At 42.5% G+C, this 19,137-nt stretch overlaps 1 protein-coding gene across 3 annotated transcripts; it reads right to left on the bottom strand.

The window, feature by feature from the left end:
* Window positions 1-10,162: 10,162 nt before the first annotated feature.
* ZNF35 (zinc finger protein 35) lies at window positions 10,163-19,003 on the bottom strand. 3 transcript variants are annotated; one of them, XM_049629135.1, is made up of 4 exons: window positions 17,449-19,003; window positions 14,769-15,080; window positions 13,634-13,778; window positions 10,163-11,695 (listed from the first exon to the last, which is right to left on the bottom strand). In XM_049629135.1, exons 2-4 carry the CDS (start codon window positions 14,958-14,960, stop codon window positions 10,449-10,451), a joined length of 1,584 nt encoding a protein of 527 aa, XP_049485092.1. In that variant the 5' UTR covers window positions 14,961-15,080; window positions 17,449-19,003; the 3' UTR covers window positions 10,163-10,448. The 3 variants fall into 3 exon arrangements, with proteins under 3 accessions (XP_049485092.1, XP_049485093.1, XP_049485094.1); XM_049629136.1 differs by having other exon boundaries at window positions 14,769-15,077; XM_049629137.1 differs by lacking the exon at window positions 17,449-19,003 and having other exon boundaries at window positions 14,769-16,032.
* Between the last annotated feature and the right edge of the window lie 134 nt (window positions 19,004-19,137).

Raw genomic sequence — 19,137 nt, 5'->3', positions numbered from 1 at the left:
CAGGAAACAAAGAATGGCTTATGAGAAGACCAGATGAGTCTCACCCATACCCCAGCAGCCCCTGATCCTTTAACCACCCTCTTTTAGGGCAAGCCCATCTTTCTACTTCTCACTTTCAGTTGTGGACAACTGAACTCCATTGCAAAATGTCCACCCTCAGCTGTGGTGGTGGTGTTCTTAAGTCCAGAGCCATGGGCCCAGCACTCCTCCACGTTCAGGTTGTCCTCATTTGTGTGTATTACATTCTTTCAACCCCAAGTGACAGCAGAGAAGCCCTGATTTGCTCCTTATGGTAGTTTCTTTGGGCTCAGAGAGTGTCACCTAAAAGGACAATAAACATTCTTCACCAGAGATGTGGCCCATCCCAGGAGGGTCATCTGCCTGAACACAGGCTATGACAGTGGGCACCTATTATTCCAAAGGCCTGGTGGTGCCCAGGAAGATGTTAGGAAAGAAAGGTGCTCTAGCCTACCCCAACCTCTGGAAGCCACTTCAGCCCCATAGTTGTCAGGGACCAGGGACCATCATTCTGCTCTTGCTTCAGGTCCAGACCCTGCCAGACTTACTTCCTGAGCTATCTATCTTCTTATAGCTCCTTCTGGCCTCAGAACCATCTGGCTTCTTCCTCAGCAGAGAGTGGCACCTTGGACTCCATTGTACTTCTTTTCTGGTACCTGAGTTAGGACTTCACATCTTTCCTCATTTTCTGTCCTCTCATCAACCAAGGTCTCTGCTTATTACTCTCTAAGCTTTGCTAAATTTGGAACAACTCTTCCAGCAGCAGGGATGGGGAATCCAGCTCAGCTCCAAGGGCCAGATTATGCTTGGCTGAGCCTTTTGCTGGCTCTAGTCTCTGCCTAGCTCAGGGCCCACCACTACCAGGAAGCAACAACAACAACAAAAAAAGACTGCTCAAGGACTCCTCGCATTGACACCTATGCAAAAGGCTGTCAGTGTGAACTGTATCCTATGCTTAACTATTAAAGTAAAATTGTTTGGCCACTCAGGTAAGGCTTGTTTTTCCATGCCATGCTGTCCTCCAACAGGAACACGCCAGGCTTGTGCAGCCAAGCAACCTTCTACTGGTTACAATGCCTTTTCAAATCCCTCATTTACCCCAGCCTCACACTCATCTTGGAAGAAGTGGAGGGAAGACTTATGTTGGGAGAGGTTAGGAATTTGTCCTGGGTTCCAGGTAAGTGAGAGGCATTCTAGAGAATGCATTTGAGAGAATCATCTTGTCCCCAGTGGTATGGCCTGATTCCCCACCCACCCAAGGCCAGAGAAATCAACTTCGCTTGCCCTGGACTGAGCCTCTCTTTTTTCCAACCACCCACCCCCGAACCCCCACGCCACCTCTTTCCCTGCCCACCACCTCCTCCATGTCTTTGCTCTTTCCATCCATTGCTGATTCTCCCCAGCTTGCCCTCACCTCCATTCCCCCCACCCCAGTTGCAGACTATTCTATCACCTCGATGACCTTAGGCTGCAGCCCACCCCTCACTTTCTCTTCAACATGCCCCTCCCAGAGCAGGACTACTGCAAGGTCCTTCCTCTCCCTTGCACATGAATATGGCCTCTCCTCCCCTACCTTCAGCACCTCCTCCCCATGCCACCCCCTCCCATGACCTCTGCCCTCCATTAACCAGAGTGCAAGGAGGCAGCACCTTTGGGCCCAGCGTGGACCTCAGGGCCGGGTCTCTGAAGTGTACCCACCAGGGCAGAAGTATAGGGCTGTAGGCTTTCACCTAGCAGCTCTAAGAAAACAGGAGGGGTCTTCATCTTTATGGTTCTCCCAGCTGGTTCCTCCTGTTTGATCCAGAGGAAAAGGGACAGGGGGTGAGGCCAGAACCCAGCTCAGTCCTGTTACTCCAAAATGAATTTCAAATGACCTAACTCAAAGAACTAGGCAAAATCATGGGAGAATGTAAAATTTGAAGAGGAGAAATCTATGATTTGACTTTACATCTTAAATATCCAAACCATAAAAATTAAAGGACTAACTATAAACTGGGTAATAACTGCAACACATATGGCAGTTAAGTAATTTCTTTACTACAGCAGAGTCTATATAACCCAATTCTTAAAAGGATCAACAACCCAACACAAAACTGTTAAAGAATATGAACAAGCAAATCACAGAAAAAAGAAAAACTTTTTAAACACCTAAACCGATACCCAGTTTCACTCATAACTGAGTGAAAAATAAAACATGAGAGCATTTTTCACTTACCAGACCAGAAAACAATACTTTTATATAAGACTCACAGAAATGGACATTTTCATACACATACTGGGAACCGCATTTGTAATTTCTATCAAAATACCAAACGTACCTATACTCTTTACCAATTTACCTTGCAAACAAAGTCACACACACAAGGTGTGCAGGGATATTCAGCATGGCATTGTTTGTAAAGCAAAAGATAGAAAAGAACCTACACGACTACCAACAGGACACTGCTACATGAGTCATGGTACAACCATACTATTCAGAAGCACATGGCAAAGAAAAAAAGAATGAGGTAGATCTTATAGGCTAATATATAATCATCTCCACGACACACTAAATGAAAAAAGTGTGTACCCTAAGCTCCTGTTTGTGTGTTTCAGAGGGGGATACATATGATTGTAAATGCATGGACTCTGTATGAAGGGTCACGAAATTTTAAACAGTTATCTCCAGGGTACTAATAACCTGGGGTACTCTGGGCTTGGAGGACTTACTCTTCATTGTTTGCTTTTGTACTTTTGATGAGAAGGGTCTCTGGAGGGACACTGAGAAAGCAGCTTGGGAGAAAGCGACACAGGGTTTGTTTGGCCTCAGAGCTATTCTAACCCTGACCATGACTACTGGCTTTGAAAATGGGGATTATAAGAGAACTTCTCTCCTCAGGTAAGGACTAAATGAATTAAAGAACATCTGGCATTTAGCTTCCCACACAGGAACCCCTCAACTAAGGAGGTGGTTACTACCTTACTACTAGCCTGCTAGGACTTGGGTTGCCTCCCCCAAATCCCCACCCAACACCACAGAAGTATTAACCACTGTGAACACACGGTGGCCCCAGAGAGGCACAAGGAAACCAGGGCTTCTCAAGTCTGGGTCAGGCCCCATTTGTCACAAGTCATGTTTCACCAGGGTGTGGAGGCTGATTTCTGGATTGGGGATTTGCTGCTTGATCTTTCATACCCCTAAGGCCTGCTTATTCCATCTGTCCCTTCTCCTCTTGCCCCCTGCCACTGCCTGGGTCAGAATCTCCCTTGGAGTCTGACAAAAGCTATCTGTATGGTCTCCAGGATTCCTTTCTCCCCTCACCACCCTCCAGCCACAACTGGCCGTCACAAACACTGAGGTTACATATATTCCCTGACTGAACTCCTTCACCTGGCATGAAGTCATCGGTAACTGGGCACTTTGTTCCCCAGTCCCTTATTCTGCTGCTCCCCATGATCACAGTCCCTCAAAATGCCTCACTACTCTGTACAAGCCATGATCTTTTTGATTTGCCTTTTCCCTCCTGGTAATAAGAGTAATTAGGGCTTATTATAGAAAATAGAGACAACATAGTAAGATTTAACCACTGTTAATCACCAGTGTACTTATTTTCTTTCAGTCTTTTCTATGCATGTATATTTAAGAAAACTGAGCTCTCTGTTTCCACCATTTAATTTGGTACTTAGCATTTTCCATTTAATATCATAAACATTTTATATCACTAAACTGTCTTTTGAATATTTTAGTGGGTGCATAATATTTCATCGTATCATAATTTAATCACTCCCCTATTGTTAGTCACTTGGGTTGTTTCCATTTTTTGTAAAATAATAACACTGACAAGTATATAAGTGTCAAAATATTCATTTTTCAGATAGCTAAGTGGTAGTATACTATATCAAAGAATTTCAACATTCTTTTTAAATGGTTTAACTTCCCCTAAAATGATAATGGATTAAAATGGTTTAAAATGTATAAATAATGATGGGATAAGGCAAATAAATTTCTATAAGATGTAAAATGGATGAACTGGTAACTGAGAAAGTTGCATGGACAGATTAACAGCTTGAGATACTTGCTGAGGGCAATACAATGGAAGGAGGTAGCAGATCTACCCTGCCAAGCCCCAAAACAATTTGGGACTTGGAAATCTCAGGTACATTAAGGAGGAAGAAGTGAGGCTAAAAATAAGGGCATTAACTGAAGGTCTAGAATAACACTTGATTCTCTTCTCTCCCATTCCTAGAGAAACACTTATAGCATCCAAACCCCAGACAAAAATATCAGAGGATTTCCTGCTAAAGCAGCAGATGAGCCCCAGAAAAAAGATTTCAGCATTCTGGAATTTAGAGGTTTCCAGGGAAAGAGCTCGCTCTCCACTCCGACACACAGAGGTCTCAACTGGACTTTTGATACTTTTGTGTGTGTCATTAAGAAGCACAACATATTTGAGGAAAGTCTCCAATGAGAGTAAGTAAGAGAAACAAAGAGAAAAAGGACCCAGGGTCAAGGGCATGAAACGGTGAGATATCAGATGACAGAGAAACCTTCAATTAGAAACCTTCTAATCAGAACAGATTTGAGAGGTATCTCTAAAATGAGAATAGTATGCTACAAAAAAAGAAAAGACTTTTTAGAAATTAATTATTGCCAAAATAAGAAATTCGCTAGGCAGGTTGAAAAATAATGAAGGTACTCTCCAAGAAAATAGCACAAAACAAGGAAATGGAAATAACACAGAAAATAGTTTAGGATCAACCCACAAGGTCCTACATTTGATTGACAGGAATTCCAGAAAGAAGAAAAACAGGAAAAATAAATACATGGAAAGGGGTAACACAAGAACATTTCCAAGAATAAAAATATCTGAGTTGCTAGATTGAAAAATTCCACTGAGTACATTGGGGAATTGAGTGCACCAAGAATAAAGAGGAGACTTTAAAAGCTTCCGGACATGGGGGTAGGGGAACAGACCACAGTAATACAAATAGTATTTATTGATTGTCAAAGAAATAAGAATCTGACAGGAATAAGACTCCACAAACTTGTGGGGAAATTTTTCCATGTAGAATTTCAGAGCCAAAGCACCAATCAAACTTGAGGGCAGAGAAAGATGTTTTCGATATATTAAGCACTCAACATTTTGTCTTTCATATACTCTTTCTTGGCAAATGACCTGAAGATACACTGCAGTGAAATGAGAGAGTAAATGAACAAACAGCAACATGTACAATTCAGAACTCAATGAAGCCTAGTATAACAAGAAAACAGTGGGCAGGAAAACATCAAGGACAGACCAGAGCAGGAGGCTGGAGGTTTCTTAAATAAAAAAGGGGGATTCTACAGAGTATCAAACTGTATGGAGAATCTGAAAATAACTGAGTGTGCTAAAAGCAATCAGTACAAGAGGAAAAGAAGGGCAAATAGAAACTCCAGTAAAACAAAATGCTGTTTCAAAACATACATAGTCGTAGGAAGCTACTTAGATCTGCAGTGAACATTTACATGGTCAGAATAACATTCATGCTGTTTATTTTAAACTTTTGAAATAAATCAATAAACAAAGCATAGAAGACAGAATAGAGTTCAAGAATTATCAGACTTGACATTGTCAGAGGCAAAGACATGAGAATGGAAAGAGAAAGAAATGGCAGGGCATATCCCACATCTTAAATACGGAAATGAAGTACTGTTTATAGTTAATACATTCAAACTAAATATGTAAATATAATAATTTTTTTCTGATTATAAAATTCTTGTTCCTTGTAGAAAACACGGAAATTAGTTAAAAAGAAAAAAAAAAGATTTTTAATCACCCATAATTTTATAATCTATATGGACCAGTTTTGAGCCTAAGCTCTGCAAGTTACTATCTGTATTGCTGCGAACAAGCCACTTAACCACTTATATCATTTTCTTATATTTCATTCAGGTAATTTATTTATTATTTAATAGCATATGTATGTTACAATAGTATATGTAACATCAAATGAGAACTGTACTATATACATAATTATGAATCCAGGGTTGTTGTTGTTTTTCACTTTAAAACACAGAGTGGATACATAGCATATGCTCTTTGTACTTCTAAATGTATCCTTGCTATAGGGGAGTCAGAGGGTTCTCAGAGATGGGACTGGAATCAATGTAAAAGAAACCTAAAGTTCGGTAAAGTAGACAGAGGTAGGGTAGGAAGTGGTAGTAATAAGCACCGGGGACAGTGTGAGCAAAGGCACACAGAAGGGCAAGCACATGCCTCCAGGTTGCAGTAAAAGGTGCATGGGAAGTGAAGAGCTTAATAAATCATGTGAAGGAATCCAGAGGTTTCTGAGGAGACATCAGAAGAGGCTCTGATAGACCTTGTCTGCCTCTGCACTCCAGGAACTAGCACCATGTTTGCCACAAAGAGAGTGAATAGTAAGTACTGTTATAATAAGAGAATGACACGTGGGAAACCAGAAATATCATGGGTTTCCAGTTGGGGTGCTGCATAATGCTGCCATCTGTTGAAGGAGGAATCCAGGAAAAGCAAGATTTAAAAAGTTGGGCAACATCGAGAGATTCTGACTTTTTTTTTTTTTTTTTTTTGAGAGCATACACCAGTGGGCAAGGGGCAGAGGGAGAAAGAGAATCTTAAGCAGGCACCATGCCCAGTGCAGAGCCCCATCTCATGACTGTGATTAGTACCTGAGCCAAAATCGGGAATCAGAGGCTTAACTGACTGAGCCACCCAGGCACCCCCAACCTCATTTTTTAAAAATGTCACTGGTAATGGGGCACTTGGGTGACTCAGTTAAGTGACTGAATCTTGGATCTCAGCTCAGGTCTTAATTTCAGGGTTCAAACCCCACATTGGGCTCCATGCTGGGTGTAGAGACCAATTAAAAAGAATAAAATAAAATAAGTTAAAAATAAAAGTCAATAGCAATTATGTAGTGCATTCCCAAGTGTGACTTTACACCCTAAAGGAGCCAATAACTGGCCTTAGGAAGCCTATCTGCACCCCCACAAATGAGCGCAAAACTGAATGTGCTATCTGCATCTTTCTGGAAGAGTATCTTCAACCTCCATTAGATCCTCAAAGGGGCTGTGAAAGATTGAGCGCAGAATGGAGCAAGTGAAGTGACAGATGTGGGAGGGCAACTACCTAGGCAAGGAAGGGAGGGGACCCAGAACATAGAAGAATATTAGCCTTGCCCCAAACACCTCCTCCTGAGCCTAGAGGAATTCACGGGCAAATGTTTGAGGGACGTAGGGGTGTGCGTCTGTGTGTGTGTCTCAATGAAGAGTCTCTCACCTGTGCCCCGCAAAATACAAGATTTCATTACCACTTTTACATCACTGTGCTCCACCTGATACATAACTGTTGGTCTCATTTGAGACTTCTTGGCTCAGCTGGTCTGGCTCCTTGATAGCTCTTGGCAACTTAAGAAGCAGGGCTTCAGAGTTCCCATCCACTTCTAGAAATAACAGCAAAAGGAGAAAGGAGCTGACCTCTGGGAAAAGGAAAAGCTAAGCCAACTCTGACAATAAGGAGCAGTCCCTTCTCATTTATCAGGAACCATACAGAAAAAGGAGGGCTGTAATTTATTTTGAGGGCTGGAGTTGAACTGGAAGGAAGAGTTGTTAGTTGGGTAAGGATCTGGTCTATCTAGTAATCCATTAGGTTCCCATGATTTGTGAAGGACTGGAGGTCCTGAACGTGGGTGAAGGTTTGTGGAAACCCAGACCCTGAAATGAAATACAGTAGAAATGTAAAAAGTCATTTTGTTGAATGAGGAATATAAAAGTATGTTATGTAAAACGTGGCTTGCTCATATAAATAAAAAGTGTGGTGTATCACTTAAAATGCAAACAGAGTAAGTCACAGAATCCTCACCGCCAAGGTACAGGACACCCAGTACAGCCAATGTCGTTAGCATCTTGTTTTGCTGAAACCACACAGAACACTCTACACACACACATCCAGATCTTTATTCTAGGGCTTCCCCACTCCACCTTTGATCACATGTATTTGTGGCCTGCAGACTTTATTTGACTACAGTGGTCATTACCTTGGTTACACACTGGGTTCCCCTCCAGAACTAAAAAAATACTGGGCCCTGGGACTGGAAATTTTCTTAAGCACACTAGGTGATTTTAACATGCAGCTAAGTGAAAACCACTGTTTCACTAAGAAGTTGGGTCTGATTCCCAAATCAAGCTTCACCTTTACCTTCACATCACAATCACCTGAGTAGCCTTTTCTGAATTGTCTATGAATAGCAACTTTTAGCCAGGAAATTACAATCACCCATGATGAGCATCCAATTATGAGGATGAACACACAATGTGGAACTAAAACAATTTAACTGCCCCAATGGTCATAAGTCCCAGCTGGTACCTTTCAGGAAAGTACTTTTGGTCTCTTGATAGTTCTAGATCACCAATTTATCCCAAATCATCAGACCTGCTCTCCCTCTCTTCTGGGCTTCCTGATCCTGCAGAGGGAAAAACCTCAGCTTGTTCCTATTCTCAGCATGAGGTCTTATCTTTGGGTCTCTCCACTGCTAGCTAGGGGACAGGAATAGGGACTGTCAGGGTCAGTGAGGACATGAGCATTTTTGATTCTCACTTTCGAATTCTACTGACTTCTTACAGTTGTGTATGACTGACAATGCAACTGGGAAAAGAAGGTGCACATGCCTGGATAAAACACCGTGGTTGAAGAGAAGGGGGAAGAGAAAATAAACAAGCTTTCCTGTTTATACATATGCCTTCTGTACATTAAAAGTGCTCTGTAAAATACAAAACAAATGAGCCAGTATGAGTCCCAATGGTGGGACTTCTACTGACAGTCACACCAGATCACTTATCAACAGGTAGGGCACTTACGATATGCACCTGCTTGCTGAATGGGGTGAGGAGAGAGGTCCAGAATTTGGGAAACTCAAATTAGTCTCAGATTTGCTGCTTACTGGTTACTCTGCCTAAGGCACATCCCCAAATCTGTCACTCAGCTTCCTCACCTGAAAATGAGACCATATACCCCTTTCTCAGGCTCTGCACAGACCCAGGTGAGGATTACAGGTGGTTAGACACACAGCATGGCAGAACAAAGAGAACCCGGATTTAAGTCCTGGATTTGAACGTAGGCTGTTATTTGCTGTTTGACCACTCTCAGATAAATGGGGCAAACAGCTCTTTCAGTGTTCTAAAGATTAAGGTAAGGATCTATGTGAAACCATGAGAGAAGTGCTGGGAATCTTGTTCTTATACATGAAGGTGCATAATCAAATTTAAACAAAGAATTAAGTTCTATATAAATACAAGGCAATATTACATAACTACCTATTGCATAGTTTTATAAATCATTTTACTAAGAATAAAGGCTCAATGGTAACAAAGGTTCTTACCTTAGCCAGTTTCTTCATCCTTCTAAGTTTTCATATTCCAATACCTTTGAACTTCTCAAAAAAAAAAACCAAATTAAGACCTAAGGAGTCCCATTCTGCCTCCTCCCTCTCAGAATTAGGACTCCATTAGTTCTTCTAAAGACCAGCCAGAAAGTGAGAATAACACCCAAATTGAGCCCCCTGGCTGAGCCTAAGCAGAATGAGCATAGACAACGTGGCTATGCCTCTCGGCAAGCTTTATTCTTTGACTCCTCTATCTGGGGAGTGTTACAGGCATCTTACTCCGATGGGAGTACAATGGGAGTTAGGGTCACTTAGAGTTGTTGATCTTAGCAAATGAATACAGGCCAGCACATTTGTGGCCCCAGTGTGTTGTCTCCATCAACCCTCCAGTGTTTGGCCCTGCACACTGGGAAGAAAAGACTCATCAGAGGTCCCCAGAGCTTTACTACACCAAGGTTCACGAGTCACAGATAAGAGAAACAGCTGTTTCCTACTTCTATCCATTTTAGGACCAGGAGACAGTTAATAGGGTGTTTTTTGTTTAAATTACCTAAGGAATGGAAAGCTAATCAATGTTCATAGGTGAGTTGTTGGTGAAGTGCTACCCCAAGTGATTTCCTTAATTAATCACTGCTTAACCCAAATACTAGAATACAAGGTTCAAAGCTCCAGAATTGCACCAGGCAGACCTATACCAACAACCTGCCTGTTGCTCAAGAAATTACCAGGCTCAAAAAACAAAATTAAGCTAAAAATACCTTTCCTCAAACAGGATCTTTATCACTTAGCTTTGCACGACCCATTTTAAAGAAAGCCACATTCCATTTCAAACAGGACTACTGAGGGCACAGTTTAAAACACAGTCCTTGCCTTTAGATGCTTTCACTTTCTTTAAGTCAGCCTCTGAAATACTTGTCTTGTGTTCTGTGCTGCATTCTTGAAAACTGTTACTTGTAACACGGCGGGCCTCATTTTTACAAACAAAAACAGCAAAGACGTGTCCAATTAGGGGGCAGTGGATTATGATCAATGCCTGGAGTAACAAGTACTTGTCACTCAACAAGATGAGTTCTGTGGTGTCGCATGAGGTGCGAGTTAGAAATGAAAGCCGCACCACACTTGGCACACTCGTAGGGCTTCTCCCCAGTGTGGGTTCTCTGGTGCACAGTGAGACTCGACCTCTGCCGGAAGGCCTTGCCACACTCATTGCATGTGTAAGGTTTCTCCCCATTATGAATTCTCTGATGAATAAGCAGGTATGAACTACACGTGAAGGCCTTCCCACACTCATTACACACATAAGGGAGATCTCCACTGTGAATCCTCTGATGCACAATAAGGCAAGAGAGCTGACTGAAGGCTTTTCCACACTCACTGCAATCATAAGGTTTCTCTGCAGTGTGAATTCTCTGGTGCACAATAAGGTGCGAAAAACAACTAAAGGCTTTTCCACATTCTTTACACTCATATGGCTTCTCACCAGTATGGCTTCGCTGATGCACAATAAGGTTTGCACTCTGGGTGAAGGCTTTGCCACAATCGTTACAGGCAAAGGGCTTCTCCCCAGTGTGGATCCTCTGGTGGACAATGAGGTTTGAGCTCCGAGTAAATGTTTTCCCACACTCATTACATTCGTAGCATTTTTCTGTAATGTGGACTTTCTGGTGCCGAGCAAGTTGTGAGCTATAACTGAAGGCTTTCTCACATTCACTGCACTTAAAGGTTTTTTCTAAGGAGTGGATTTTTTGATGTACGGTCAGATTTGAACTCTGAGTGAAGGCTTTCCCACATTTTGAACAAACATACGGCTTCTGTCCAGTGTGGATTCGCTGATGCACAACAAGGTTTGCACTCTGAATGAAGGCCTTCCCACACTCATGACATTCAAAGGGCTTCTCCCCTGTGTGGATTCGCTGATGCACTACGAGGTTTGCACTCTGACTAAAGCCTTTTCCACACACACTACATGTAAAAGGCTTCTGTCCAGGCTGGCTTTTCTGATTTTTAACAGAGCTAGAACTAAGGCTATACCTTTCCCCAGGTTCCTGACATTTCTGGTTTTCCTCTACTTTGAAGCTTTCAGGTACATGACAGTCCTTCACTGTCACTTGTCTGAAATCTTTCTTTTCCCTCTTGATTCTCTGCTTCTTTAACAGGTTCCCTTTTTCACAGACTTCTCCTAACTCAGGTTCTGGAGGATTAACTTTCTGGATTCTTCCTGGCATTATGCAGGATTTTTCTGCTTCATCACATATCTCAGTTTTTGGAACCAGTAACTGTGGGTTCTTGGGTTCAGCACCTGAAACAATAAACAGAAAGTACAAATGTCAGCTTATTCTGGCCCATAAAAAGAACAGGATCACAAAGTGATAAACGTCAGGAAGTATGTGACTTCAGCGTATGTAAAATGGCTTCATCAAAGGAAAAGTATTCCCCCACGCATCACCTCTCCTCTGTAGGTTCTTTTGCCAGGTCTATGCCCTCTCCCACACCCAGAGCAGAATCTACTAATTCATGGTCTTTCCAGCACTTCCACTTACCTCAACTAGACATCTAATCCAATGCCTCATGCCAGGAAAGTCATCTTCAGACATGTCTCCTGGCTGTCTTAATTGTAAGACCAGTTATGAACAACACTAGTTTCTCCCCAGGCCTTCTTAGGTAAGGTAAGGCCTTCTTACCTTAGCCAATTAGTGTGAATCTGCTTACAACCCACCAATTAATTAAGGAGAGTCCCTCCCTGGGAATGAAGATCTATGCAACTTAGATTTCTGTGTCAGACGAAGCTAGATATCAAAGAAAGGATAAGCATGGACAGAGAGGGTCACGCTGGATGCCAAAAGGACCAGCGCAGCTAAGAGCACCTGAAACGTTAAGTGTTTATGCAGCTCAGAGGTTAAGAACATGGATTCTGGAGCCAGACAGCCTGGTTTCAAATCCCTGCTCTGCCACTTACCAGCTGCAGGACTTTGGGCTGGTAACTTCTCTGTGCCTCAGTTTCCTTATCTCTAAAATAGGGACACTAACAGTATCTACCTCATAAGACCATGAGACTAACTGAGTTACTCTATGGTAATGGCTGAGAACAGCCATGGAGCATAGGAAGTGGCTCTGTGAGAGTCTGCAGTGACTCTGAGCCTGACTAGTAGTGCTGTGAGTCTAAGAGTTGGGGCCCAGGAGCAAAGATGAACCTTAGAGGAGAGGAGTTGTTATGGTGACAGATGGCAACATTAGAAGGGACTAAAGAACAATGTGAACAGTAACAGCTGAATCCTTGTATTAAACAAACAGCTTAGCCTTACGTCAAGGAAAGCTGACCTTCCTAAGATTGAGTCATGGTATAGCCTGCTCCATTATGCCATTATCATGAAAACACCAAAACTTCCTGAAGTTTTAAAACTCTGACTAGTTTCTGGCTGCTCCACATTGCCTCAGAACCCTAACGGTGTCGAAAAGAAGTCCTGCAGTCAGCAACACCATAATTCTTTGTCTCCTCTCCACCCCTACCACTCTTGGTCCTGGAATGTCCATCCATGCAACCTAGTGTTGGTAGAGTGAACCCTTCACAGAACTTTAAATATACCAAACTCAGAAACACCACCCAGACAAGGCAAATGAAACCAGGGCAAACAGCAGTGGGAGGCAAGCCTGCAGTGGAGGGAGGTGCTCCCACTGGTGCTGTCAGCCTAGAAGTGAGCAGGAAAGCTGTGAGCTGCAGCTCATGAAGCAACTGCAGCTGGTCAATCCTGCATCTACACAACATCCCACCAGCAGAGACCAGTGCAACTCTCTAATCTATGAGATGAGTGACTGGGACAGGCATGTTGAGGTAGAAAGCAACATGGGGGGGGGCAGGGAAACAGTCCAGTTTCGCTGCCTGGTTAAGACAACACTAATATGACATTCCCATCACAATCATTCAGATAAGATGGGCAGTGTTGGAAAAAGGGAATGCACGAGGGCTGCATATAGCAGAGCACTGAATGTAACAACAAATTCAGAAATGCTAGCCTTTTTCCAGTTATTTCTATTCCTATGCATATTTTCTATGCAAAATATGGCATTTCCTGTGACAAATGCATAGGCATCTTTCAGCATTCTATTATCCAGCTTTCCCTGATGGTTTCGATACCTCAATACTCTTATGTTTTTCAAGCTGGGAGACAAGACCACCAGTCTCTGAATGGATTCTGAGAAACCCCAATGGTCAGATTCTGAATCAGGGGTTGAACCTTACCTAGAGAGGTCATGTTCCCATGTGTCTCCAGTATCTCACTCTTGGCCAGAGTCCCTGATAATGAGCAGGTGCCAAGGGCTGAGGCAGGAGGTGCCTCCTGTGTTGCTTTCAGGACTACAGCCATGTTCCAGAACATGTTTGGATCCTAGAGACAAGTAAGCACAGGTGGATTTCTGAGAAAATTGTCAATGGGAAGCAGTATGATTAGTTTTAAAGATGAGAACATAAAAGTACCTATTCCTGAACACCATAAAAGATTTTTTTTTTTTTTTACATTTTTTAAACTTTTTTTTTTTTTTAATAAAACAACAAAAACAGAAAATAAAGGCAGTCTTCTCTGATCCCCAAGGTGAGTTAGGCAGAGAATCAAGCCTGTGACTTTCTTCTCTATCTCTTTGATTTCACTTCACTGGCCACTCTGGCATCCAAGCCTGACTTGCTAGTGGGTACATGACAGAAGAGCAACACATGGGGAGATGTTCTAGGATAGAGTTTTCTGAGGTCTAAAGACCAAAGAAGCAAGGTTATGATCTTTGGGGAACCTCAGCTCATCTGGCTAGTGATAGTAAGAAATGTTTCTGAAAACATCAAGGGCCACTGTATAGTGTATAGCCCCACTACTCAAAGTGTGATCCACAGATCACTATCATCTGGGAGCTTGTGAGAAGTGTAGAATCTTAACCCAGACCTCCTGAATCAGAATCTGCATTTTAACAAGACCTCCTGGTGATTCCTATGCATATTAAAATTTGAGAAGCATATGTTAGAGCTATCAAACCTTGACTAGAGTCACCTGAAGAGGGTTTTGTTTTTTGTTTTTTTAAATCTCAGATGTCTGGGTCCCAGACCAAGATTCTCCTTTAACTGGAATCAAGTATGGCATGAGCATCATGACTTTATAAAAAGCTCCCCAGGTAATTCTGTGCAGCAAAATTTGAGAACCACTGACTTACAGAAAGCACTAAATGTCCCATCAATCAGAAGAGACTGTTTCTATTACATACCAAAGGACAACAGACTTGAGTCCTACCCTGAAAATAATACTCCAGGTGGAAGCAGAGGAACATAGTTCCCTCTGAAACCACTTGAGGTGTTCAGGTCTCTCTTTCCTCCCTCCTCCAAGACTATTATTTACCTTTTCCTCCTGTTCTGATATGACAAGGCCTGTCTGGGGACTTTCCCCAGGAGCCCAGACTTTGATGTTCTCCGAGTGCACTTGTTGGCTAGATGCCTGACCTAGGAAGTTTTCTTCCTCTTCCTCCTCCTTTTTCACTGTCACTGAGCCCCAGGGGGCTAAGGCCATGGCCTCTCTCAGTTCTGCAGTCATCGTCTCTGCTCAGGAGGGGAACTCTTATAGCTGGGGGCTGCCCAGCAGAGGTCAAGCCCCATCTAATCTTTAAGTTTCTTCTTCTTGAGTTTCTTCCCAGGGCCAGGATGATACTGTCTACTGAAAACCAGAAAACATTGTTAGCATCAAGGAGAGGTGTGCCTGGATGCCGTTAAGCCTACTGCTGCCCAGTGCCTACACAGTAGCCACAGCAGCAAGGGTCTGCTCTGCTCCTCCCTCATAGGATAGAAAGGGTTCAACGGCAAACATGTAATTTTTTCCCATCATAATCACATTACAAACAGCTTTATTTAATGTTTACTGATTTTTCCCCTGATTATAGAGTTAACGTATTTTTATTATAAAACTTGAAAAATACAGAAAATAACAAAAAAAAATCAACCCTACTCCACCTCCAAAAAGGTAACCACTGTATAGCACAGAATTTAAGACACTTCTTTTAAGGGAAAACCTTCAACCACACTAACAATTATGACTTAATAAACTTCTTGTTTTTAACTATGGGCATATATATATTTTCACAATTATCACCATGGGTTTTTTTTTTTTTTAAGTAGGCTTCACGCCCAGTGCAGAACCCAATGCAGGGCTTGAACTCATGACCTGAGCTGAGATCAAAAGCGGGACGCTTAACTGACTGGACCAACCAGGCACCCCACCGTCATTGTTTGTTGTTGTTTTTTTTAAGAAGGACTATTACAACACAAAGAACTTTTTTAATTGCCAAAGATACACAAAAGCATGAACTAAAGAAACTGAAGAAAAAGTTTGACAGTCTAGACACCAACATTTAGAGATGGTCACCTCTGGGCAATGTAATTACAGATAGTTTTGAGATTCTTGTTTGATGTTTACTTTTTCCATTTCTTCCAAATGTCTTGTATTACTCTTAAGATTTTTTAAAAAAAAGATGTTTTGGGACACCTGGGTGGCTCAGTCGGTTGAGCATCTAACTTCAGCTTGGGTCATGATCTTGTGGTTCATGAGTTTGAGCCCCGTGTTGGGCTGTGCTGACAGCTCAGAACCTGAAGCCTGCTTCAGATCTTGCCCCCCTTTCTCTCCGCCCCCCCCCCCCGCCCCGCTCACACTCTCTCTCTCTCAAAAATAAATAAAAACATTAAAAAAAAAAAAAAGACGTTTTATGTTGCCAGTCTTCATACTTATCACTTTTAGTAGGTATACAATAACCTACTGTTGTTTATTATTCTCATCCAAAAAGAGTCAAGAAAGAGAAAAATACATAGAATCAAATATATGCCCTACATACACACACGCACACGGTAGTTATCAGTGGTTTCTCTGCATTTCCAGATATGTACACCTTTACACATACTGCTTACTTTCCCAAAACAGAAATTAGAACACACTTGTACATTTTTCAGCAACTTGCATTTTGTTTTTTGAACTCAATGTCTTTATTTCACATAGTATTCCACAGTGTTACATCTTTCAATATATGTACATACAGAGTTACTTCATTCTGGCATAGTATTCTAAATATATTATAACTTCCTTAACCAATACTATTTATAAGCCATTACTTTGGTAAAAGGAATTCTGATCCAATTTATTTTCTTAATAATTAATGTTAATTTTTTTTTCTGTGCAAATAGCCTTTTCTTCTGCTGAATTATTCCTTTAGAATTGAGGGATACTAGTTCAAGGATTGACATATAGCACTAAACTGCTTTCTAAAAGGACCACATCAAATCACACCACCACCAACTTAACCATACCCCTTTATCACACCCAAGCCAGCGGTCTTTGCTGAACATGTGAGAAAAACAATCTTACTAGTTTAGTTTATTACGAATAGATTAAAATTTGTCTATTCCCCTTCAGATGTTTTATTGCGGGGGGGGGGATGCCAAATTTTACTAAGTCTCCTTTTGCTACTATTGAAGTAATCACATACTTTCTCCTATGTCAACTTATTAGCAATGTAGTGTGCACATTCAATTTCCTGAATAACGCAACAGTACTTTCACTCCTGTAACAAATCTCGATCTGGATGATTATTTTTCCTATGACTAGCTGGATTCCACCAGGCGGAAAGGCCCTTAACATTCATTTCACCAGTGTATAAGCAAGACCGCCCACTGTGAGTATTCTTACCGGCCTGCTGACCAAACTCAAATCCGCCTCCAGCCCCACACAGCAGAGTCCCTTATCAAGGGATTCCCTTTCAGTGTCCTTTCCCTCTTTCCAAACGTGGCAACCTACCTCCCCCACCTCCATACCGTAAGCCCTATTCCCGGAGCAAGCCTGGCCCCTGGGGCTGTCAGTGTCCAAGCTCCCCCAGGCCAGACCCCCGGTAGGCTGCAGCCGTGTTCCCGAAGTAGAGGGACGCGGAGCCCGCCGGGGATAGACAGGCCTAGGCCCCAAGGGAAGGTCGCGGCGGTGCGCCGCTCTAATGGCCCCTTCCGCGCCTGCAAGGTCCGTGCCCAATCCCGCCAACCCCACTCACCGTGCACCGCGGAAAGGCCCGGCCAGAGCTCGCGGGCTCTGCAGCAGAACATAGGCTAGATCATGCGCCCCGCGCCTACCGGTGCGAGAACAATGACCGGACAGGAAGTGCCTGGAGACGGGCTTCCGGCTTCCCAAGTCCCTAGGCCGGCCTCTCTAGGAATGTCGGAGGTGCTGTCTTCTCGATGGGTGTCCAATATCGCTGCGGACCAGGGATGGGAGTAAAAGTGCGTAGGAGGGTGCAGGTGGACTGTGGCCCTAAAGCCTCAGGAAAGGGGACATCCCCTGGCTCGGCAGTGGTTGGGCGAGGCGTGTACGCAGGAGCCTGAAGCTACAAAGCATTCGTCTGTAGAACGTCCTGATAATTTTGCGCCAAACGTTTTATTTTGAAAATATCAACAGTACAGAAAAGTTTAAAGAATGGTACAGTGAGTACCTGTATCCTCCATCTGGACTCAACACTTGCCTACGTTTGCCTTATCTCTCTGTGATACTGAAAAAATTTTTTTGAAAGTTGTAAACATCAAAACACTTCATTCCAAATACTTCAATATGCATTCTTTCATAATATTCTCCAAACGTTATACCACCATTACATAATGGTAAGAAAATTAACAATTCCCTAATATCATCTAATATCCAATCATATTAAAGTCTCCCAACCACCCTAAAATATATATTTCATAATTTTGTTCTTCCAAATCAGTTTCACACAGTGCATTTGGTCATGGTTTTTTAGGGTCTTGTTTTACCTTACATTTTGAGTTCAACTCACAGCAAGTTGGAAAAATAATACCCTCCCCCCTCAACTTGAGTTTCCCTCAACAAGTACAACTTACATAAGTATAGTTTAGTATAAAAATCAGGAAATTGACACTTGTACATTGTGTATACTTCTACTTTTTATCACGTGTATATTTGTGTAACCACTACCACAATCAAGATAGACTCTTTCAACGCCACAAAGACCTTCCTAAGTGTTACCCTTCCCTCTCCCTGCTGTCCCTTCCCACCATCCCCAACCTCTGGCAACCACTAATCTTTCATCTCTATATAGTTTTGTCATTTTAGATTATATAAATAGAATCATACAGATACCTTTTGAGATTGGATTTTTTTTCACTCAGCATAATGTTGAGATTCACTTGTCATTGCAGCATTAGGTCATCCTATCTTATTGTAGAGTAATAAGTATTCATGGTATAGATATAATACTGTTTTAGCCACTTATTGAGGCTATTTGGGTTACTTACAGATTTTGACTATTACAAATAAAACTGCTATGAAGTTGTATACATGTTTTTCTGAACATAAGTTTTCATTTCTCTGGGATAAATGCTCAGGAGTACAAATACTGGGTTATATTGTAAGTGCATGTTTGGGTTTGTAAGAAACTGCCAAACAGGGTGCTGACTGAGCATCTGACTCTTGACTGACTCAGGTCATGATCTCAGGATGATGGGATTGAGCCCCGCATCAGGCTCTACACTGAGCATGAAGCCTGCTTAAGATTCCCTCTCTCTCTCTCTCTCTCTCTCTCTCTCTCTCTCTCTCTCCCCCCCCCGCCCCCAACCTCTCCCCCGCTCAACATGCTAGCTCTTCAAAAAAAGGCAGGGGGCGGGGGGGGGGGGGGGGGCTTAAAAAAAAAAACAACTGCCAAACTGTTTCCAAGAGTGTCTGCACCATTTAA

The sequence above is a fragment of the Panthera uncia genome, chromosome C2 (assembly GCF_023721935.1).
Source record: "Panthera uncia isolate 11264 chromosome C2, Puncia_PCG_1.0, whole genome shotgun sequence".
In the NCBI taxonomy this organism is placed as follows: domain Eukaryota; kingdom Metazoa; phylum Chordata; class Mammalia; order Carnivora; family Felidae; genus Panthera; species Panthera uncia.
This window is presented reverse-complemented; position numbering and strand designations above follow the sequence as displayed.